The sequence below is a fragment of the Lucilia sericata genome, unplaced genomic scaffold (genome assembly GCF_015586225.1).
Source record: "Lucilia sericata isolate MDLA Ls3-8-SP2 unplaced genomic scaffold, ASM1558622v1 Contig000796F_arrow, whole genome shotgun sequence".
Lineage (NCBI taxonomy): Eukaryota > Metazoa > Arthropoda > Insecta > Diptera > Calliphoridae > Lucilia > Lucilia sericata.
The window spans coordinates 73,871-98,310 of NW_023994788.1; the positions used below are offsets into that span (position 1 = coordinate 73,871).

The 24,440-nt window shown below is 28.3% G+C and overlaps 1 protein-coding gene across 7 annotated transcripts in view; it reads left to right on the forward strand.

The window, feature by feature from the left end:
* Positions 1-24,061, forward strand: part of LOC119608124 (bromodomain-containing protein DDB_G0280777) — an 88,596-nt gene extending 64,535 nt beyond the window's left edge. For 3 of the 7 annotated variants that reach the window (XM_037962390.1, XM_037962393.1, XM_037962394.1), the window contains 4 exons: positions 12,941-14,543; positions 16,345-17,869; positions 17,941-18,254; positions 23,823-24,061. In XM_037962390.1, coding sequence (XP_037818318.1) covers positions 12,941-14,543; positions 16,345-17,869; positions 17,941-18,254; positions 23,823-24,010 — 3,630 coding nt within the window. In that variant the 3' untranslated portion in view covers positions 24,011-24,061. Of the gene's footprint in view, positions 1-12,940; positions 14,544-16,344; positions 17,870-17,940; positions 18,279-20,677; positions 20,875-23,822 lie in introns of those variants that run through there. The other 4 variants (XM_037962391.1, XM_037962395.1, XM_037962392.1 and 1 more) reach the window with 3 other exon arrangements.
* Positions 24,062-24,440: the final 379 nt, after the last annotated feature.

Sequence of the window (24,440 nt, forward strand, 5' to 3'; positions counted from 1 at the left end):
TTTATTATTTTTCTTACTTAATTGTCTAACGATTTTTTTATATATAAATAATATTTTCATTTTTTTATTATAAATAATTTAAACTTTTCAAAACTGTAAAACAGAATAAACTTGAAAATGAAAAAAAAAATCAAAATGAACAAAAAAACGTATACAAAATGTTGTTTTCTTTCCAAAAAAAAAAAAAAAACCTTCAAAAACACATTTTTCAAAACCAACATTTTCAACTCTAAATCATTTTCAATAAAAACTTAACAACATTTTAATTTACATATCAACATTTTTAATTTTTAATAAAACACTAAAAACACGTTCATACCGATCATTTCAAAAAAAAAAAAAACTACTTAACACATTTACCGCTATACTTATGTTAGACACTGTTATTTAAAAGGGAATGTTGCAACATTTGCCAGAATGTTAATTAACATTAAAGTTATCGCTGACTTGTTTTAACATTTGCACTTTAACACACATACAGGGTGTTTCTAGAAATAGCCGTCAAAAAAAGTTTCTATTGAGAGAAAAAAGCTTGTTTACAGAGTGAGTCAAAATAAAACTTACAGAGCATGTCAAGAGTGAAGTTTTTAAAATTAAAGAATTACTAAAATGCAAGTTCTAAATCAGTTAAAATTCAATTCTAATTCAGTTCTAGTTCAGTTCTAGTTCAGTTCTAGTTCAGTTCTAGTTCAGTTCTAGTTCAGTTCTAGTTCAGTTCTAGTTCAGTTCTAGTTCAGTTCTAGTTCAGTTCTAGTTCAGTTCTAGTTCAGTTCTAGTTCAGTTCTAGTTCAGTTCTAGTTCAGTTCTAGTTCAGTTCTAGTTCAGTTCTAGTTCAGTTCTAGTTCAGTTCTAGTTCAGTTCTAGTCAGTTCTAGTTCAGTTCTAGTTCAGTTCTAGTTCAGTTCTAGTTCAGTTCTAGTTCAGTTCTAGTTCAGTTCTAGTTCAGTTCTAGTTCAGTTCTAGTTCAGTTCTAGTTCAGTTCTAGTTCAGTTCTAGTTCAGTTCTAGTTCAGTTCTAGTTCAGTTCTAGTTCAGTTCTAGTTCAGTTCTAGTTCAGTTCTAGTTCAGTTCTAGTTCAGTTCTAGTTCAGTTCTAGTTCAGTTCTAGTTCAGTTCTAGTTCAGTCTAGTTCAGTTCTAGTTCAGTTCTAGTTCAGTTCTAGTTCAGTTCTAGTTCAGTTCTAGTTCAGTTCTAGTTCAGTTCTAGTTCAGTTCTAGTTCTAGTTCAGTTCTAGTTCAGTTCTAGTTCAGTTCTAGTTCAGTTCTAGTTCAGTTCTAGTTCAGTTCTAGTTCAGTTCTAGTTCAGTTCTAGTTCAGTTCTAGTTCAGTTCTAGTTCAGTTCTAGTTCAGTTCTAGTTCAGTTCTAGTTCAGTTCTAGTTCAGTTCTAGTTCAGTTCCAGTTCAGTTCCAGTTCAGTTCTAGTTCAGTTCTAGTTCAGTTCTAGTTCAGTTCTAGTTCAGTTCTAGTTCAGTTCTAGTTCAGTTCTAGTTCAGTTCTAGTTCAGTTCTAGTTCAGTTCTAGTTCAGTTCTAGTTAGTTCTAGTTCAGTTCTAGTTCAGTTCTAGTTCAGTTCTAGTTCAGTTCTAGTTCAGTTCTAGTTTAGTTCTAGTTCAGTTCTAGTTCTGTTCTAGTTCTGTTCTAGTTCTGTTCTAGTTCTAGTTCTGTTCTAGTTCTGTTCTAGTTCTGTTCTAGTTCTGTTCTAGTTCTGTTCTAGTTCTGTTCTAGTTCTGTTCTAGTTCTGTTCTAGTTCTGTTCTAGTTCTGTTCTAGTTCTGTTCTAGTTCTGTTCTAGTTCTGTTCTAGTTCTGTTCTAGTTCTGTTCTAGTTCTGTTCTGTTCTAGTTCTGTTCTAGTTCTGTTCTAGTTCTGTTCTAGTTCTGTTCTAATTCTGTTCTATTTCTGTTCTAGTTCAGTTCTAGTTCAGTTCTAGTTCAGTTCTAGTTCAGTTCTAGTTCAGTTCTAGTTCAGTTCTAGTTCAGTTCTAATTCAGTTCTAGTTCAGTTCTAGTTCAGTTCTAAGTAAATTCTAGGTTAGTTCTACATTTTCACTATAAATTCGATTTTTAGCTAATAATTTGAATTTTAAGTTAGAATTAGATTTTTTCGATTTTTCACTCAAAATTTGTTGTTTATAAAAAATTGATTTTTCAGCAGAAATTCGATATATCACTAAAAATTAGATTTTTCACTAAAAATTAGATTTTCCAATAAATATTTAATTTTTCACTAAAAAATTAGATTTTTCACTTTATCATTAAAAGTGTGTATTTTCACTAAATGAGATATTTTACAAAAAATTTTATTTTCAAAAAAAAAAAAAAAATTTTCACTAATAACTAAAATTTAAAAAAATTATCAAGAACCCGATAAAAACAACTATTTAAAGTTTTTCAATAAAGCTGCAATATTAAACGTTGCACTTAATAGTAAAGAAATATTTAATTTCAAATATATAAAGCTTTCATTTAGTAAGCTTGTATGAAAAAGCTCTCTCTTGCGCTGTTTGTTTGTCTTATGCTGTAAACAAAAGAATTTTCTTGAAAAGAAAAATAAGTTTAATTTTTCTAACGGTTTTTCTAAGTATTTTTAAAATTTTTTAATAATTATTATGTGTCATGTTTTTTTTTAATTTGTATTTCTTTTCTGTTGTATTCTTCTTTCTCTCTTTTCTCTTTACATGCCTGAACATGTTTATTAAACAAACAAATTATAAATGAAATAATTAATAACGCTCTACTATCTACGCTCTTGCTTGAAAAATTAAAAAAAAATTTAATTTACATCTAAATTTAAACTGTTTTTATTTAAACAAAATTTTAAATAATAATGGAAATTTTCTTTTTTTGTTTCGAAATTTGCAAAAAAAAAAAAAATACAGTTTAAATTTACAAACTTTTGTCCACAATTGCTTTTACGTCATGCTAATCAAGGTAAGCCTGAGATATTTATGAAAAAAAAAGAAGAATTTTAATTTGAGTTTATTTTTTTTTAATATAAAATTTTGTGGTGTTTTTTTGCATGCTTTTAAAATAAAAAACTAAATTTATGGAAAAATTTATTCAATTTTGTAAAAATTTGTTTTGTGTTGTTTTAAAAATTTCCAGCTATTTTGTTTATTTTTGTAATTTTGTTCAATTTATTTCGATTTTTTTTTCTATTTATTTTAAGTTTCTTAACTTTATTGTAAATTTTGTAACAATTTTTTTAAATTTATTTAGAATTTTTCTAATTTATAAAATTTTTATTAATTTTATTGTAATTTTGTTAAGTTGTTGTTTTAATAATTATTTTAATTTTTGATTTTTCTATTATTTTTTGAAATTTTTCTTTATAATTAAACATTTTTCCAGCTTTAGTTGCTTTTTTACATTAATTCGGATTTTTCCTATTGAATTTAAGCCTTTTCTGGACTTATTAGCTATTTTTTGCTAGTTAGTACCAATTTTGTTTTCCATTTGACCTTTTTGTCATTTTAAATCCAACGGTTTCTGCAGCCAACCCCTACAGTGTAGCCAACCATTTCGTTTGTTTACAATTTATTCAGCTCTCATTACTTTACAAAATACCTTTGCATGCTTTTAGGCTTAACAAAACTAAATGTCTACACTAGTGTCGCCAGATGTGGGGATTTGTCCGCAAATTGTGGATTTCACTTAATCGCCTATATTTCTTTGAATAATCAAGCTATCGGGATAAAGTTTGGCCTATTACACTGTGCAACAAGAAAATCTTTCCTGAATAAGACCAACGGGAAATGATAGTAGACCATCAGTCACAAAGTTAGCTCGTTAATTTATAGTGGGCCACCTTAAAGGTGACCGTATTTTACTCTTATAATGTTAAATTACACATATAAAAAATTTGACAACTGGTCAAATTCCCATTCAGGTTTACAATATGGCTCCTTTTTCGGAAAATTTAAGCAGTTTGTTTCATCATTCATTCTCAACAATTATTGTATGTTAGTGATTTTTAACCATTTTTTGCTGTTTTCTTAAATAGTCTGTTATCTGTTAACTTTGTAACAGTTAATATTATTTTACCATTTAGTTCAACGTTAGTTATTTAACGGCTTAAGTCAGACATGGAAAACTCAATACTAAGTATTATACTTTTTTCACAAGTTTTGGCCATCGACAAAGATCGCGGTCCCCTTGTTATACCTTCTTCAAAATTATAAATTTTTGCTCTTAATAGTATTAACCTATATACTAGCCAATAGACTAGTCAGTAAGCTAATATGTAGATTAGTAAATATCCTAATCCATGGAGTAGTCAAGGGATTTATCAACAGTACATAGGCTTGCCAATGAAGTTAACATACTAGTCATTAGATCTTTGCACAGACTAGTCCATAGATTTGTCAAGAGACAAGTAGAGACTAATCAAGATACTAGTAGCTAGTCACAAGATTAATCCTTAGAGTAGTCAATAGACTAGTCTAATGAAGTTTATATACTAATCAATAGATCCTTCCATAGACTAGTCCATAGATTTGTCAAGAGACAACTAGAGACTTAAGATACTATTAGCTAATCAAGATATTAATCCTTGAATAATCTAGTCCATAGAGTAGTCAATAGACTAGTCCATAGACTAGTCAATAGACTAGTACATATACTAGTCAATAGACTAGTTCAAAGCCTAGTCCATTAACTAGTCAATAGATTAGTCCATATACTAGTCCATAGTTAATAGACTAGTCAAGAGACTAGTTCAAAGACTAGTCAAGGGACTAGTTCAAAGACTTATCTATATACTACTCAAAAGACTGGTCCATAAACTAGTCAATAGACTAGTCCATAAACTATTCCATAGACTAGTCAATAGTCTAGTTAATAGCATATTCAATAGTCTAGTCAATATTATAGTCAATAGTCTAGTCAATAGCCTAATCAATAGTCAAAAGACTAGTGCATACACTAGTTCAAAGACTGGTCCATATACTACAATAGACTAGTCCATAGACTAATTTACAGACTTCTCAAGAGACTAGTCCATAGACCAGTCTATAGACCAGTCCATACACCAGTCTAAAGACTAGTACATAGACTAGTCCATAAACTAGTCCATATACTAGTCAATAGACTAGTCCACAGACTTGTCAAGAAAATAGTTCAAAGACTAGTCCATAGACAAGTTAATACACTGATCAGTAGACTAGTCAATATATTAGTCCATACACTAGTCCATAGATTAGTAAATAGGCTAGTTAATAGACTAGTCAAGGGACTAGTTCAAAGGCTTGTCGGTATACTAGTCAAAAGACTGGTCCATAGACTAGTTTACAGACTAGTTCATAGACTAGTCCATAAACTAGTCTACAGACTATTCAGTAGATTAGTCCATAAACTAGTCCATAGACTAGTCAATAGTCTAGAAAACTTCGTCTAATCAATAGACTAGTGCATACACTAGTTCTAAGACTTGTCTATATACTACAATAGACTAGTCCATAGACTAATTTACAGACTTCTCAAGAGACTAGTTCAAAGACTTCTCCATAGACTATTCAGTAGACTGGTCAATGGACTAGTCAATAGACTAGTCCATAGACTAGTGAATAGATTAATCCATACACTAGTCCATGGCTAGTTAATAGACTGGTCAAGGGACTAGTTCAAAGACTAGTCCATAGACTAGTTCATAGACTAGTCATTAGACTAGTTCATAGATTAGTTCATAGACTAGTCCATATACTATCAATACTCTATTCCATATACCAGTCAATAGGCTAGTTCATATACTAGTCAATAGACAAGTCCATATACTAGTCAATAGACTAGTCTACAGACTTGTCAAGAAAATATTTCAAAATCTAGTCCATAGACTAGTCAATAGACTAGTCCACAGACTTGTCAATAAATTAGTACATAGACTAGTTAATGGAGTATTCCATAGACTAGTCTCTTGACTAGTCCACAGACTTGCCAAGAGACTAGTACAAAGACTAGTCCATAGACTAGTCAATACACTAGCAGTAGTCTTGTCAAGAGATTAGTTCAAAAACTAATCAATAAACTAGTGCCTATACTATTCCACTGACTATTCCACACCTGACTTAAGGTAAAATTGCATTTGCAAAAAGAAATCAAGAAGAAAACTTCGTTAAATGGTTCATTTTGTTAGCTTTACATTAGATTTTTTTGCCTATTCTAATTCTTATTATTATTTTTTTTTTGTTGCTGCCCATTTCATTATCTATTTTACATTCTTTCATTTGTTATAAAATAAATACAAATACCATATAAATTATTTTGTTTGTTTATTTGTTTTGTTAATTTCTGCGTGTAATACATATTTGTAGTTGTTGTTACTAGTTCTCTTTTCTATATTTGACAGTCTTAGTTAAGTGTCGTCTGTCAACGTTGGTTTAGTTTGTTTGGGGACGTTGTTAGAACAATTAATGTCTGTTATCTAAAAAACTTTATAATTAAGATTTAATTTTTTTTTTATAAAAATAAAATAAATGGCTTCAGAAACCAAGGTGAGAGTTTTGTCAAAAATGGGGGAAAAAATGAAAGTGTAAAAAGTAGTTTAAGCAAACTATTAAGTGTTTGAAAAAAAATTTTTGAAAAAAGCTTTTTGTAAATAAACCTGATATTTGCTGTTATACGAACTTTTTGTAAAATAAGGTCGTTAAATATAAAGATATATAGTGCCAAAACATAATCAAATTTACATGGTGTTAATATTGTGCTAATTTATTTCTTATATAAAAAAGTGGAACATCAGACTTTTTATATATCAATGGAAAGGAAATAAAGTATACTTTTTCAAATTATAAAAACAAAAATTTAATATTTTAATGAACTACAGCTTTTTTTTATTAAATTTTCTTGTTTCTGGTTTTTGCCATAATTTATTTTTAAACTATACAAGAAAAATTAAACAAATTATATATCAAAGGAAAGCTAATTATTTCCACTTTTATAAACTTTATAAATAATTAAAAAAATCTATTAAATTAAAAAATTATTAAAGATTAAAAAAAAATGTAAAAAGTCGTTGGTTTATATCTAGTTTAATTAATTTACAAATCGAAAAGCTAAACCTATTGTACATCATTTGAAAGCTCATTAAGTGCAATTTTAATATATAACAAAATATTAAAGAATTGTTGTTAAATATAAATTTTTAGAGAAATTTTTTTTAAAAGGAGTTTTCTTTGGAAAATATCCTCTAGAGAAAGCTTCTAGATAGAGTTATCATTGGACAAGTTTTTTCTCTAGAGAGAGTTTTCTTTAAAAACTTTACTCTAGAGAGAGTTTGCCTTACAAAAGTTTCTCTGCAGAGAGTCTGCTTTAGAAAAAATTATCTACAGAGAGTTTTCTTTAGAAAGAATTTGCTTTTTAAGACTTACTCTAGAGAGAGTTTTTTTTAGAAAAGTTTCTCTAGAGAGAGTTTTTTTTAGAAAAGTTTCTCTAGAGAGAGTTTTCTTTAAAAAAGTTTCTCTAGAGAAAGTTTATTTAAAAAGAGTTTGCTTTAAAAATGTTTCTCTAGAGAGACTTTGCTTTAGAAAAGTTTCTCTAGAGAAAGTATTCTTTAGAATAGTTTCTTTAAAGAGAATTTTTGTTTAGAAAAGTTTCACTAGAGAGAGTTTTCTTTACAAGAGTTTCTCTAAAGGGGTTTTTCTTTAGAAAAGAAAGAGCTTTCTTTATAAAAAATTCTCTAGAGAGAGTTTGCTTTAGAAGAGTTTCTTTAGAAAAAGTTTACTTTATAAGAGTTTCTCTAGAGAGAGTTTTTTTAGAAAAGTTTCTCTGGATAGAGTTTTCTTTAGAGAATTTTCTCTACAGAGAGTTTTCTTTAGAAAAGTTTCACTAGAGAGAGTTTTCTTTACAAGAGTTTATCTAAATAGGGTTTTGTTTAGAAAAGAAAGAGTTTTCTTTAGAAAACTTTCTCTAAAGAAAGTGTTCTTTACATGAGTTTCTCTAGAGAGAGAGTTTTCTTTAGAAAAGTTTCCTTAAGCAAGTTTATCTAATCAGAATTTCCTTTAGAAAAGTTTCACTAGAGAGAGCTTTCTTTACAAGAGTTTCTCTAAAGATATTTTTCTTTAGAAAAGAATGCGTTTTCTTTAGGAAACTTTCTCTAGAGAAAGATTTCTTTAGAAACGTTTTTCTAGAGAGTTTTTTCTTTACATTAGTTTCTCTAGAAAGAGTTTTCTCTAGAAAAGTTTTTCTAGTGACAGTTTCCTTAAGGCGAGTTTATCTAGAAAGAGTTTTCTTCAGAAAAGTTTCTCTAGAGAGAGTTTTCTTTACAAGAGTTTTTCTAAAGATAGTTTTCTATAGAAAAGAATATCTAAAGAAAGTTTTCTTTAGAAAAGTTTCTCTAAAAAGAGTTTTCTTTAGAACATTTTCTTTAGAAAGAGATTTCTTAGTAAAAGTTTCTCTTGAAATAGTTTTTTAGAAACGTTTCTCTAGACAGAGTTTTCTTTAGAAAAGTAAAAAAGAAAATAGAGTTCTCTTTAGCAAATTTTCTTAAAAAAGAGATTTACAAGAGTATCTCTAGAGAGAGTTTTCGTTCGAAACGTTTCTCTAGAGAGAGCTTGCTTTAGCAAAGATTCTCTATAGAGAGTTTCCTTTAGAAAAGTCTGAGAGAGTCTTCTTTAGGAATGTTTCTCTAAATAGAGTTCTCTTTAGCTAATTTTCTTAAAAGAGAGATTTACAAGAGTATCTCTAGAGAGAGTTTTCGTTAGAAACGTTTCTCTAGAGAGAGTTTGCTTTAGAAAAGATTCTCTATAGAGAGTTTTCTTTAGAAAAGTTAAAGTTTTCTTTAGAATAGTCTGTCTGGAGAGAGTTTTCTTTAGAAAAGTTTCTTTAGAGAGAGTTTGATTTAGAAAAGTTTCTCTAGAGAGAGTTTACTTTATAAGAGTTTCTCTGGAGAGAGTGTTCTTTAGAAAAGTTTCTCTAGACAAAGTTTTCTTTCTCTCTCTAGAGAGAATTTCTTTCAAAAAAGTTTTCTCTGGAGAGAGTTCTCTTTAAAAAGGTTACTCTACTGTTTCCTGTGGAATACATTTCTATAAAAAATACTCTGTAGAATTAACTATTTAGTAGTTAATTAAATCTCTACATTGGCTAGTAATGGGGCGAAATAATCCCTTGAAAAAAAACAGACAATTACACTTTCACACTTATTTGACAGCAATAAACTCATGATAAATGATTAACTAAATCGATATTGAAATTACTATAAAAAAAACAATTTTATTCAACAGTTTTTTACCCCTTATTTGTAAACAAAAAAGAAACCTTATCAATATACAAAAAAACTCATACATTATTCACATATTTTTAACTCAAATTAATCAATAAATATGATTTTTAAATAACTAGAATAAAAGATAAAAAAATCAACAATACGCACAAAAACAAAAATATTTCAACATTGTTTAGTTATCGGAATTTCTGCAGAAATTTTATGGCAAAAATGTTAAAAGTCCCAAGATTTAAATTCACTGTGTTACGCAGCCCTTTTAAGCCAAAAAGGTGAAGAGATTGCAACAAAAATCCAACAACCTTAATAATGTTTTAACATGACAACAGAATGTTAAATAAATTTAATTAGTTGCAACGATAAAAAAAAGAAATAATTTTAGATTTTGTTTTAAAAAATGTAATTTTTAGTTAGTATTTTTTAAGATTTCTTAACCAAAACACTTTTCCTATATTTGAAACTAAATTCAAATTGGCATATTAAGGAATTGAGTAATAAAATTGTGTGAAAAATTAAAAAAAGTCTTAATAAAATTTTTAAAATTTTTGCTGTTACTTAAAAAAATATATTTTTAATTCCGGTGTTTATTTTTAACCGCTAATTAAATTTCATTATAATTGTTTATTGATAACGTCAATAAAGAGTTCAATTGTATTTTTTAACTTTACTTTGGTAATTTATTTATCAAAAAACACTTTAAATTAATAAATTAAATCACATAAGAGACGTTGAAATCTAATCTTTAAATAATTAGTTAAAAAAAGCTTAACTGTTTGAAATTGAGGTGAAATGTTATAAAAAAAAACATAGGTAATCAAGCAGCCCCTCTATAAAATAAAAGTTTTTAGACCTGCTAGAGAGTAAGGCGTCATCGATTGATAAATCTTATAATGAAAGCTTTTTTGACATATTAATAAAAGTGGTCTCTTCCCTAAAAAAAATCTATTTTCTTTAGGAAAATTCAATTCCAAATTTGTTATGAAAGGTTTAAAGCTTTCAAGTAAAGCTTCTTAAAAAAAATTTTAAAAATCATAATAAAAGATTTTATGATAAAGAGCTTTTATTTTTTTGTATAAAACTTTTCAAAAAGCTTGTTGAACAAATCATTTTGAAATAATAAAAGCTTTACCAAAAAGCTTATTTATTATTTCTATATAATAAAATCTTTTTAATAAAGACTTTTTATAAAAACTTTTTTATAATAAAAATACATATAACCGAAATTTTAACGAAAGCCTTTTTATCAAAATTTTTTATAAAATGTAAAAGATTTCTTATCAAGATTTTTAAAATAAAAGCTTTGGGACAAAGTTTTTTTAATAGAAAAAGCTTTTCTATAAAGCTTTTTAAATTTTTTTTATTTTGTTAATAAAAAAGATTTTTTATATAAAAAGCTTTTTTACAATAAAAGCTTAAATAAAGACTTTTTATAATAAAACGTTTTTTTAACAATAAAAGTTTAAACCAAAGTTTTTATTATAAAAGCTTCTTAATAAATACATTTTATAATATGTAAAAGTTTTCTGGTAATAAAAGCTTTTCGATTAAGCCATTTCACAAGGTTCTTTTATAATAAAAGCTTTTTTAAAAAACTTTTTGGTAATAAGGACAAGACATTCTTTATAATAAAAACTTTTGGAAAAAACCTTTTTGCAAAGAAAGCTTTAAGCAAGGATTTTCTAAAAACCCTTTCTATAATAAATAGCTATTATCACAATTAAAGCTTTAAGCTAAGTTTTTATTATAAAATCTTTTTCTGATAAATACTTTTTATAATAAAAGCTTTCGATTAAGATTTTTATAATAAAACCTTTTTGTTAAGCTTCTTTATAATAAAAGCTTGTATAACGGCTTTTATAAAAAATACTTTTAAGAAAATATCGTTTTTTAAATTATTGGAAATAATTGTAAACACCAAGCTTTTATAAAGTGCTCATATTATAGAAATAATTTTGAAGTTTTTGTGTGGTAGAGCTTTTAAATGAAGCCTTTTAACAATAAAAGTAAAAAAGAGTTTTTTTAATATAAAAGTTTCAAAAAAGCTTTTTGTAATAAACACTTTTGAAAAAAGCTTTTTGTAATAAACATTTTGAAAAAAGCTTTTTATAACAAAAATGTTTGAAAAAAGATTTTTATTACAAAATTTTTGAAAAAAGCTTTTTATAACAAATATTTTCGATAACAGCTTTTTATAACAAAAAATTTTTAAGTTTTTTTTGTAATAAAAACTCCTGAAAAAAGCTTTGTGTAAGAAAAGCTTATAAAAGCTTTTTTTACTATAAGCTAAAGCTATATATACTAGAAGTTTTTAACAAAACTTTTTGTAATGAAATCCTTTTGCAATAAAATCGATTAAAACTACTTTTCGGTTCAAATAACGAAATCTTTTCAAAAAAGCTTTCTTTATTATAAGCTTTTGCAATAAAAAATATTAAAAATGCTTTATGCAACAAATGAGTGTAAAAACTTTTCGTAATAAGAGCTTTTTGTACTAAAAATACTTTTTTTTATAACGAAAGCTTTCCAAGAAAGCATTTTTATAATTAAATTTTTTTGGGATAGTTTTATATAAAGTTTTTTCGATAAAGAGTTTTCTATAATGAAAGCTTTTTAGTCAAGCTTTTTTTATTAAAAACTCTTTATTGAGCTTTTTCATAAGACATTTGTTAACACATGTATTTCACCAAATTTAAACTTTTCACCAAATTTAAGCTTTTTAATAATAACAACTTTTTATAAATGATTTTATTATAAAAGTTTTTTTAAAGAAAAATTTTCTATTATAATGAAAGCTTTTACTTGTTTACTTTTAAGAGCTTTTTCGGAATTTCCGTTTAATGTGTGTTATGGTTTCAAGTAAAGGGTTCTTATTATTAAAGCTTTCTTAAGGAAACTTTAAGAAAAGCTTTCATATTGTGAAAACTATAACAATTGTTATAAAAGCTCAAAAATCTTTCTATGAGGAACATTAATTATAAAAGCTTTTAACAAAGCTTTCTATTTCCAAAGCTACAAATAAGAGTTGAGCTTTTAGAACATAAAAAAAGCTTTTTTGTAGAAAAATATCCAAAAAGGCTTTTAAGAACGAATTTCTTAATGAAAGCTTTTTGTTTATTTTGTATGGTATAAACACTTGACTTAATAAAAGACTTTAACGAAAAGTTTTATTAATTAAAAGCTTCAATCTATAGTAAATATTGCACTTTTTTAATATCCCTTGATGTTTAAACGTTTTGCATGATTTCTGTTAAATGTTTTTTATATTTATTTGTTTGTCTTAATTAAAGTTTTTTTTTATAGCAATTAAATACTCTATATTTGTTTTTCTTTTTTTTTGTGAGCAATTAAAGATTTTGTTTGTGTTTACAATGAAATGGAAACGTTTGATTAATTATTGCCTTTATAGATTTTTTCGTTATTTATATAGTTTTGCTTGAAAATTGTTTATATTGCAAGTAATATTTATTTTACGTGGATTTTTTTAAGTTTTAATTAAAAAAACTACTTTTAAAATGTTTGTAAATATATATATATATATATATTTTTTTTTTTGCTACTAACTGTTAATGTAATAATTTTAAAGAAAACTAACCAAAGGCTAAAAATTTAATTAATTTTTTTGTGCTTTTTTTTCTTTTTTTATGTTTTTTTTATAAACAAAATCTAAAACATGCTGCGCGCTTTGCTTTTTAATGATATATAAACAAACTGCTTAAATTCTAAATGGAAATTTAGATCAACGAAGCTCTGGAATTGGCGCTGGCAGCAATTGACAAAGAGACGATACCGCAGCTACAGCAGCAACAGCAGCCAACGCCACAGCAACAGCCAGAGAATTTGTATCCAATAACTGCCCCATCCAATAATACTATTTCCACTACTACAACAACTACTACTACTAACAACAATAACAACAACAACATTTTGAAAGAAATTGCCCAGGAAACGGAAATACTTGAAGTTGTTCATAAAACTTTAGAATCAAAAGAAAAGGAGGAAATTTTAATAAATAAAACCGATGAAGAGAAATGTGAAAAATTAAAATTGGAAGAACAATTTACCACAACTTTGGAAATTAAAGAAAAATCTGAAGAGGAAATCTCAAAAGAACCCATTTATGAGAATATAAGCTCCACTACATCAACAGGAGAAGTAGATGTGGTTATAACAACTAAAAAAACATCATATCAACAACAGCAGCAGCAACAACAACAACAAATCATTCCAAGTATGATGAGTAAAACCCAAATTGATATAGATCTTACAACAACAACAACAACTAATAATGATTCCAAACAAAATTTCAATTCTCAAAATCTTAAACAAAATCAAAATTCAAATTCAAATCAAACAATTAAACAAAATTTAGCATCAGCATCTAATCAATTACAAAATAGTCAAATTAACAACAGTTTTAATTGTCCAAATAATAATAATAATAACAACAACAACAGTAAAATTAATAATAATATACAAAATAATCAAAATATTAATAATAATAATTGTAAAGTAGTTGAGTTAACAAATGCTTTTGCTAACACAACAATAACAACAACAACATCAGCCAAAACTACAACAACAAAAAATAAAAATCATAGTGATTTAAACACAACAACAACTTTTAAAGAAATCACCTTCAATCATCTCGAACAGCCCACTATTGAAAGCTCAGAAGTCGAAATCAAAACTACAGCTTTAACAGTAAACGATAATCTTCCAAAAACTCTTCCTACAACAACTAAAGAAACCGCTATAAACAACCCTAACCCATCTGGCGATCTTAACACGGAACCTTATTATCAAGTACCCAAATCTAGTGAACCCTATTATGATGCACCCAAACATTTAAAACCGGTACCGGTCTATGAAAATATTGAAATATTCTTCAATGGCAATAACAGCAGCGACTTAAACCCCCATGATTTAAGTGTTAATCTACAACCGCCCAAAGAAAAACCACCACCACCCCCGGTCGATAGTCCTCCTCTTTTCGATGATGTCGATAGCAGCAGTCACACCGATGCCTGGTCATCGGATAATACCTACGAGACCCTGTCACGTCATCAACTTAATCATCACAATCATCAACATCATTTATCCCCAGATCAACCTTCGCCACCCATTAAACGTATGAACTCTACGAAGCGCATTAAGAAGGAATTGCGCAATAAACGTTCTAGTTTCTTGGGTATTGAGGGTTCATCTTTGGATGATGATGAAACTTATTTGGAGCTTACGGTGGCCCCACCACCCGATATGGCTCAACTGTTGCAGGAGGAACGTCGCTTGGAGAAGCAATTGTATTTGAAAGCAGGTTTATGTGATAGTTCGGATACAGGTGAGTGATTAATTTGTTATACTTTTCTTCTCTCTTTGGCCACTTGTTACCATTTCCATGTTTGGTTGCATTCCAAATAGAAAATTTAATCCGTTTAGTGTCTGTGTGTGTTGTTAAAAGGTTAAGGGTGAGTCGTCATATGTGTTTGCTTCTTAAAAACATATAATGACTTACTTATAGTTTTATATATACATATAGAGGGGGCCTTTACATGCTGAGAGGTGCAGCACCATATCATTGATTTTTTGTGATTTTCTTTTTCTCGAAGCTTACATGTACATAGTTATTTGGCTCAGCACCTTTTAACTTGTAAGCTTTTGATAAAGCTTAATGTAGGTCTTAAACTGTTTACGGGTTTACAAACGTGTTTTGTAAATATTTTCTGAAGAAAAACGGTTTATAACTAGTGGTGCCCGGTCCGTGTTACAGGCCCATGAAATGAGTAAACATTGGCCAAACTGTAAAACTTTACAGGAACACTTCGCACGATCCGTGGAACATATGCTTGGAATTCTGTCCTTATATAGATGGATGGATGGATGGATAGATAGATAGATAGATAGATTAGATAGATAGATAGATAGATAGATAGATAGATAGATAGATAGATAGATAGATAGATAGATAGATAGATAGATAGTAGATAGATAGATAGATAGATAGATAGATAGATAGATAGATAGATAGTAGATAGATAGATAGATAGATAGATAGATAGATAGATAGATAGATAGATAGATAGATAGATAGATAGATAGATAGATAGATAGATAGATAGATAGATAGATAGATAGATAGATAGATAGATAGATAGATAGATAGATAGATAGATAGATAGATAGATAGATAGATAGATAGATAGATAGATAGATAGATAGATAGATAGATAGATAGATAGATAGATAGATAGATAGATAGATAGATAGATAGATAGATAGATAGATAGATAGATAGATAGATAGATAGATAGATAGATAGATAGATAGATAGATAGATAGAATAGATAGATAGATAGATAGATAGATAGATAGATAGATAGATAGATAGATAGATAGATAGATAGATAGATAGATAGATAGATAGATAGATAGATAGATAGATAGATAGATAGATAGATAGATAGATAGATAGATAGTAGATAGATAGATAGATAGATAGATAGATAGATTAGATAGATAGATAGATAGATAGATAGATAGATAGATAGATAGATAGATAGATAGATAGATAGATAGATAGATAGATAGATAGATAGATAGATAGATAGATAGATAGATAGATAGATAGATAGAAGATAGATAGATAGATAGATAGATAGATAGATAGATAGATAGATAGATAGATAGATAGATAGATAGATAGATAGATAGATAGATAGATAGATAGATAGATAGATAGATAGATAGATAGATAGATAGATAGATAGATAGATAGAGATAGATAGATAGATAGATAGATAGATAGATAGAGAGATAGATAGATAGATGATAGATAGATAGATAGATAGATAGATAGATAGATAGATAGATAGATAGATAGATAGATAGATAGATAGATAGATGGATAGATAGATAGATAGATAGATAGATAGATAGATAGATAGATAGATAGATAGATAGATAGATAGATAGATAGATAGATAGATAGATAGATAGATAGATAGATAGATAGGTATTTCTAGCTGTTATTCCTAAGAAATCATGGAAAAACTCCAACCTCAGAAACTAAGTTTCTGCTTAAAGCGTTGACCTTAAGCGAATAAAATTTCGAAACACTAATAAACCATCTCTCCCCCATTTAGGTGAAAGTCGCGATTCCGGAGTCTCTGAGAATCATTCTCGCCAGAGTAGTGAACACTATACGAACTCTTCGGAAGAGAATGAAACACACGATGACACAACATCACCTTTAACGCTGCAAACACAAACCGGTTTGGATGTACCACCACCAGCTGATATGTTATACCAAAACGATGGTCTACTCGCGGTGGTGCAAACACCACTGTTAACAACAGTCAAGGGAAATTCGGCCGAATCATGGACCGAATCGGCTACAGTAGCAGCAGCAGCTACACAATCACTAACCGAGGCCACCGCAACAGCAAATGCTAAAATGATGTCCATCGAAGAGAAGATACGAGAACAGGAAGAAGTGTTAAGAGTAGAACGGGAGCTATTGCAATTGGAACAGGAAGAGCTGAAGCGGCAAAGAGAAAATCTTATGTTAAGAGAGAATATGGCTAGGAGAGAGTTGCAGCATGGAGCCAAAATGTTAATGTCGGCCAATAGACGTTCTTTACAGGATCTTAATGGTTTGGGTGGTGGCATGACGGTGGTAAATATTAATGGTGAGGCGGGAAACAATATGGATATGTATCATTCACAAATGAATCATAATATGCAGAACTCTCAGCATTTGCTAAGTCAAACACAATTGGCTCAACCTCAGCAGCAGCAGCCACAGCCGCCACAACAGCAATCCCAACAAATTTATGCTAATATTCCAAATTTACAACAACAATACTATCACATGGAAAACGATTATCGCAAATCCATGTCCGATATTAATGAATTCTCCAAACGTATGATGTCACAACCGCCACCTGCACCACCCTCCAAACCCATGCGTGCCATGCATATTAATACCAATACCACCAATGGCATAATGATTAATGGCGATCATCAGGATTATGCTGGCCGCCAAAGACATTCTTTAAATTCACAACATTTTGGTGGTTCTTTGGTTAAAATTGCTCCTGCACAGCCCACAGCTGCCCCACGAGCAGCTCCCCACATCTATTCCAATTATCATCATCAATCGGTGCAGAATTTAAGTTCTTCTACCACGGCCCCCCAGTCTGCCCAAGTGGTCAACAGCAATAACAGTGTCAATCAATCACTGTATCCCGGCAATATGTCACGCAATACCTTACATGCTTTAAGTGCTACACCAAAACCCAAATACACCGACGGTTGGGTACAAGTCCAGCAACGCAAATCGTACGATAGTAATCTAGCCAATGATCCAGCTTGGCTATCGGCCTATCAACAGAAACGTAAATCTATGCCGGATTCTTATCATGGTTATAATCAAAATAATCATTGGCTGATCCAAGAGGCCGAACAAAGACGTTTGAGTGAACAACAACAGCAACAGAGAAGAACTGTTAACACTACGAATACCAACACAGTGCATCAGTCTAATAATAAGTTGGTGAATGGCTCTGCTATGATATCGAGCTCGACAAACGGCAAACCTTTGCCCGATTCCATAATACAAACTCTAACGGAGAGAGTGCAAAGCAAAGGCATTGGTGAGAGAAAGAGGTAAGTTTTTCAATTGTAATTTAAAAAAAAAAAAAATGAAATAACAAACTAAATCTCTTGCTTAATTCCAGAAATACTTTAGACAAAAGTCCCCTACATGCCGCCTCTACATACCAACAATATCAACAGCAGCAATACAATAACAAACTAAATCAACAACAACAACAGCAGCAACAATCAACTGTCTCCAATGCTGTTATACACCGTCATAATAATATAATAACTTCAACAACATCAGTCTCCACAACGTCCACGTCCTCCACTACCAATCTACAAGGCCAGTCAAATCTTAATACTACAACCCAGCAACAACAACAACAACAACAGGACAAAGTACTAAGTGTTAGTGGCAAAAAGAAATGTTCTCACTGTGGCGACGAATTAGGTAACTTTTGCATCAATGTTGGTTGTGAGTGTTAAAAAAGTTTATGAAAAATCAACAAACAAGTTATCGAGGCATTAGTTTTCTTTTGGGAATCACTAAATCACTTAGATTGCGTTCAGAAATATAATCATATTTGGAAAGAATTTTGAAAAAGCCAACATAAACTCACTCATTTTTAAAATTTTGAATTTGTAGTAAAAAAATGACAGTAAAGCAAAAGAAAAACTCTTCCTCTTAAGAAACTTTTCTAAAGAAAACTCTCTCTAGAGAACCTTTTTGAAAAAAAAACTGTCTCTGGAGAAACTTTTCTAATAAAAACTCTCTCTGGAGAAAATTTTCTAAAGAAAACTGTCTCTTGAGAAACTTTTCGAAAGAAAACTCTTTCTTGAGAAACTTTTCTAAAGAAATTTCTTTCTTAAGAAACTTTTCTAATGAAAACTCTTTTTTGAGAAACTTTTGTAAAGAAAAAACTCTCCAGAGAGAGTCTGAGATATTACTAACAAAAACTCTCTCTAATGAAACTTTTTTAAATGAAACTTTCTCTGAAAACTTTCTAAAAAAACTCTCTGGAGAAACTTTTCTAAAGAAAGCTCTCTCTAGAGAAACTTTTCTAAAAAAACTCTCTCCAGAGAAACTTTTCTAAAAAAACTCTCTCCAGAGAAACTTTTCTAATGAAGTAAAAACTCTATGTGGAGAAATTTTCTAAAGAAAACTCTTTCTAGAGAAACTTTCGTAATGAGAACTCTCTCTGCAGAAACTTTTTTAAAGAAAACTCTCTATAGAGAAGTTTTTTTTAAAGAAAACACTATCTGGAGAAGCTCTTCTTAAAAAAACCTCTCGTGGGAAACTTTTCTAAAGAAATCTCTCTCCAGAGAAACTTTTTTAGAGAAACCCCCGTTAAGATAAATTCTTTTAAAAAGAACCCTCTCTAGAGAAGCTTTTCTAGAGAAGAGTCAGAGAGAGTCTGAGATATTACTAACAAAAACTCTCTCTAATGAAACATTTTTAAAAGAAACTTTCTCTGAAATCTTTCTAAAAAAACTCTATGGAGAGACTTTTCTAAAGAAAGCTCTCTCTAGAGAAACTTTTCTAGAAAAACTCTCTCCAGAGAAACTTTTCTAATGAATACCCTTCTAAAAAACTCTCTATGGAGAAATTTTCTAAAGAAAACTCTTTCTAGAGAAACTTTCGCAATGAGAACTCTCTCTGCAGAAACTTTTTTAAAGAAAACTCTCTTTAGAGAAGTTTTTTCTAAAGAAAACACTCTCTGGATAAGCTCTTCTTAAAAAACCTCTCGTGGGAAACTTTTCTAAAGAAATCTCTCTCCAGAGAAACTTTTTTAGGGAAACCTCCCTTAAGAGAAATTCTTTTAAAAAGAACTCTCTCTAGAGAAGCTTTTCTAGAGAAAAGTCTCCTAAAAAAGAACTTTATTATAGAAACTATTCTAAAGAAAACTTCATAGAGAAAAGTTTTTTTAAAAGAGAACTTTACCTTTAGAAACTCTTTAGAATGTAAATTTTTAAAGAAAAGAGAAAATATTCTAAAGAAAACTCTCCCTAGAGAAACTCTTAAGAAAAAATCTTTATTTAAAGGAACTTTTCTTAAGAAAACTCTCATTATAGAAACATTTCTAGAGAAAGCTTTATCTCGAGAAACTTTTCCAAGGAAACTTTCTAGAAACTCTTTTGAAAGAAACTTTTTTAAAGAAAACTCTGTGTATAGAAAATTTTCCATAAAAACTCTTTCTAGAAAAACTTTTTTCAAGAAATCTTTCCCTAGAGAAACTGTTTCAAAGAAAACTTTATTTAGAAAAACTTTTATAATAAAACTCTCTCTGGAAACTCTTTCTAAAGCAACTTCTCTAAAGAAAACTTTCACAGAAAACTCTTTTCAGAGCAACTTGTGTAAAAAAAAAAACTTTCTCTAAAGTTTCTTTTTCTTTAAATCCTTTTAAAGAAAACTTTCTCTAGGTAAATTTTTTTAAAGAAAACTATCTCTAGAGCAACTTTTCTAAATAAAACTTAAAGAAAACTTTCTCTAGGGAAATTTTTCTAAAGAAAACTATCTCTAGAGCAAGTTTTTTGAAATAAAACTTTATTTAGAGAAATTTTTCTAAAGAAAACTTCTTTATACAAAATTTCCCTTGGAAAACTTATTTCAAGGATTCGTCTCTCAAGTAAAATCTGTTGAGAGAGAATCTTTTCTTTATAAAACTTATTCCAGGAAACCTTTCTAAAGAAAACTCTCTCTAGAAGAACTTCTTTTGCTTTACTATTCAAGATCAACTTTAGTAAAACATTTTCATTAAATTTTTATTTATTTCTTTAACGTTTATTTCACAAAAACTTAATTCAAATTTCCTATCTATTTCCTTACATGCCTGTGCTCTCATTAAATGGATTTTTTTACATAATTTTTAATAGATATGGGTTGCACAGCCGATAAATGCCGTCATACACATCGCGAACTAAAATATATTGTTTGGGTGTAGTTGAACGAAACGAACGAATATTAAAAACAAACGAATTTAAATTTTTAACAATATTAATTTTTTTATTAAAAAAAATTTATACATTTTTTTTTGTTTAAAAATAAATATAATTTTTGAGTTAAAATGTAACTTTTGCTGGATATTAGTTAATTATTTCTTAATTTTTGTTTTAAAGAAAACCGAGAAATTTTTTGCTAAAAAAAAATTTAAACCACCTTTAGAATAATAAATATGAACCCACCCAGCTTGCTAAAGCAGTTAAACGAATTTATTTAAAATGAAAATTAAAAGGTTTCAAGGCTTAATTAAGGCTTAAGAGAATTAATTATTTTTGTAGATAACAAAATATTTAAGTTTATTATATTAAATTTAAGTGTATTATACAAATTTGCTGAATTTTCATTAGTTTAGTTTAAGAATCTATTAAAAATATTATAAATCTCTGTAGAAAATTAGGTTAAAAGTTTTTTAAGGATAAAGTTTGCTTAATTTAGTTTTTCATTAAAAAATTGCGTCTCTAGAAAAACTTTTTTGGAAAAACACTTTTTAGTGATAGATTTCTAATGAAAACTCTTTCTACAGAAACTTTGCTAAAGAAAATTCTCTCTAGAGAAACTTTTTCAAAGAAAACTTTATCTACAAAAATTTTTCTAAAGAAATCTCTATCTAGAGAAACTGTTCTAACAAAAACTTAGTCTGTAGAAACTTTTCTATAGAAAACACTCTAGAGAGACGTTTCTAAAGAAAACTCTCTTCACATCTTTTCAAAAGATAACTTTTTCTAAAGGAACTTCTCTCTAGGAGAACTGTCTTAAAGAATCCTCTAAAGAAAGCTCTCTCTTATATAAAGTTTTTATAAAGAAAAATTTTATGGAAAAGAAAATTCTCTCTTATATTAAGTTTTTCTAAAGAAAAAACTTTCTAGAGAAACTTTTCTAAAGAAAAAACTTTCCAGAGAAACTGTTCTAAGAAAAGCTTAGTTTATAGAAACTGCTCCAATGAAACCTAAGTCTAGAGACACTTTTTTTAAGCAATACTCTGTCGAAAGAGAGAAAACTCTCTCTTATATGAAGCTTTTCGAAAGGAAACTCTTTATATGAAAATTTTTAAAGAAAACTCTCTCTAGAGAAAATGTTCAAAGGAACCCTTAGTTTAGAGAAACTTTTCTATAGAAAACTCTCTCTAGAGAAACCTTTCTAAAGAGAACTCTCTCTAGAGAAACCTTTCTATAGAAAACTCTCTCTAGAGAAACATTTCTAAAGAAAACTCTCTGTAGAGAAACTTTTCTAAAGAAAACTTTCTTTAGAGAAACTTTTCTAAAGAAAGTACTCTTTTCAAAGAAACATTTTTAAAGAAAACTATCTCTAGATAAAATTTTTAAAAGAACACTGACTCTGGTGCAAATTTTTCAAATAAAATTTTCTATAGAGACAATTTTCTAAAAAAAAATCTCTCTAGAAAAACTTTTCTAATCGAAACTCTCTCTAGAGAAACTTTTCTAAAGATATCTCTTTCTAGAGAAACTTTTCTTAAGAAAAATGTTTCCAGATAAACTTTTCTAAACAAAACTCCCTCTAGAGAAACTGTTTTAAAGAAAACACTCTTTCCAAAGTAACTTGTCTAAAGAAAAGTATTCCAGGAGAAACTTTCCTAAAAAAAACTCTCTCTACAGAAACTTTTCTAAGAAAATCTCTTTCTAAACTTTTTTAAAGAAAACTCCCTTAATAGAAACTGTTTAAAGAAAATACTCTTTCCAAAGAAACATATCGAAAGTAAAGTATTTCTAAAGAAACTTTTCTGAAGAAAACTTACTCTGGTTTTCAAGACAAGTTTCTATAGAGCGACTTTTCTAAAAAAAAATCTTTCTAGAGAGACTTTTCTAAAAAAACTCTTTATAGAAAGACTTTTCTAAAGCAATCTCTTTCTAGAGAAACTTTACCAAAGAAACTTCTTTAAAGAAAGCTCTTGTGAAGATTTTCTAAAGAAAACTTTCTTTAGTGAAACATTTCTTAAAAAACATTCTCTAGATAAACTACACTTAAGAAAGGAATCTCTTTAAAGGAAACTCTTTCTAAAGAAACTTTTCTAGAGAAACTGTTTTAATGAAAAAACTCTTTATAAAGAAACTTCTCTGAGAAAAACTTTCTTGGGAAGTTTTTCTAAAGAAAACTTTCTTTAGCAAGACTTCTATATAAAAAGAACGTTCTCTAGAACAACTTTTTTAAAGATAATTCTCTCTAGAGAGAAACTTTTTAAAAGAAAATTACCTCTAGAAAAAGCTTTTTAAAGAAAACTTCCTGTAAAGAAACATCATTAGAGAAACTCTTCTAAAAAAACTCTATCTAGAGAAACTTTAAAAATCACTCTCTAGAGAAATTTTTGTTAAGAAAGCTTTTGTAAAAAAACGCTCTTATGTGAACATTTTCTAAAGAGAAACCTTTTTAAAGAAAACTTCCTGTAAAGAAACTTTACTAGAGAAATCTTCTAAAAAACTCTCTCTAGTGAAACTTTAAAAAAGCACTCTCTAGAGAAAATTTTGTTAAGAAAACTCTCTGTGTTGAAACTTTTCTGAAGAAATCTCTCTCTTATGTAAACATTTTCTAAAGAAAATTCTCTTATGTGAACATTTTCTAAAGGAAACTATCTCTAGAGAAACTTTTCTATAGAAAACTTTGTCTTATATGAAGTTTTCTAAAGAAAACTCTTTCTAGAGAAACATAGCTAAAGAAAACTCTCTTTGTAGACAAATTTCAAAGAAATCTCTCTGTTGAGAAGCTTGTTGAGAACTTTTCTAGAGAAAATTGTCTCTAGAGGAACTCTTTTAAAACTTGCTCTGAAGAAACTTTTCTAAGCAAAAGATCTTAAAAGTCCAACTAATTAGATTTTGTTTATTGAGGTTAAGTTTTAGTTTCAAAGCAAATTTCTCGGTTTTCTATAAACTTAAAAAAACACAACAACAAAACCAACTTTATTTTTTTTTTTAAATTTTACTTTTTATTTAAAATATTTTTTATAATTTTAAATTAAATTAATTTTCTTTTACTTTCCCCTTTAAAAAAACAAAAAAAATCTTCTAGGACGTGGAGCTGCCATGATTATTGAATCTTTACTATTATTCTATCACATCAACTGTTTCAAATGCTGTGTCTGTCATGTCCAGCTGGGCGATGGTCTTAATGGTACCGATGTTCGAGTGCGCAATCATAAATTACACTGTCAAAATTGTTACTCAAGTGATGATGGCATTAAGTTTAGTTGTGTTTAAGTAAAATTTAAAAATAAATATTTAACTAATTGTTGTTATTGTTAAAAAAAATATATAAGAATAAATTAAGGCTTAAAATAATTACATACATACAAAAGAAAATACATACATATTTGTTAACCAAGTTAATAATATTATATGTATTGTAACGATTTAAATTTTTGAAATATTTATAACATTTATTAAAAACTTTAATTAAAGAAAACAAACTAAAATATACTTATAAATGTTGAATTTTTAACATTTTTTAAAAATGTTTTCAAAATTTGTCCTTTTTTTATATTTATATACAAAAAAAAAAAACAAAACATTTATATAAACAAAACAAATGTATTTTTCAAAAATTTATATATAATTGTCTTAATTATGCTCTTTTTTTTAAACAACCCATTGGTGTCTTTTTTAAACTAAATGTCAATAATATTACCAC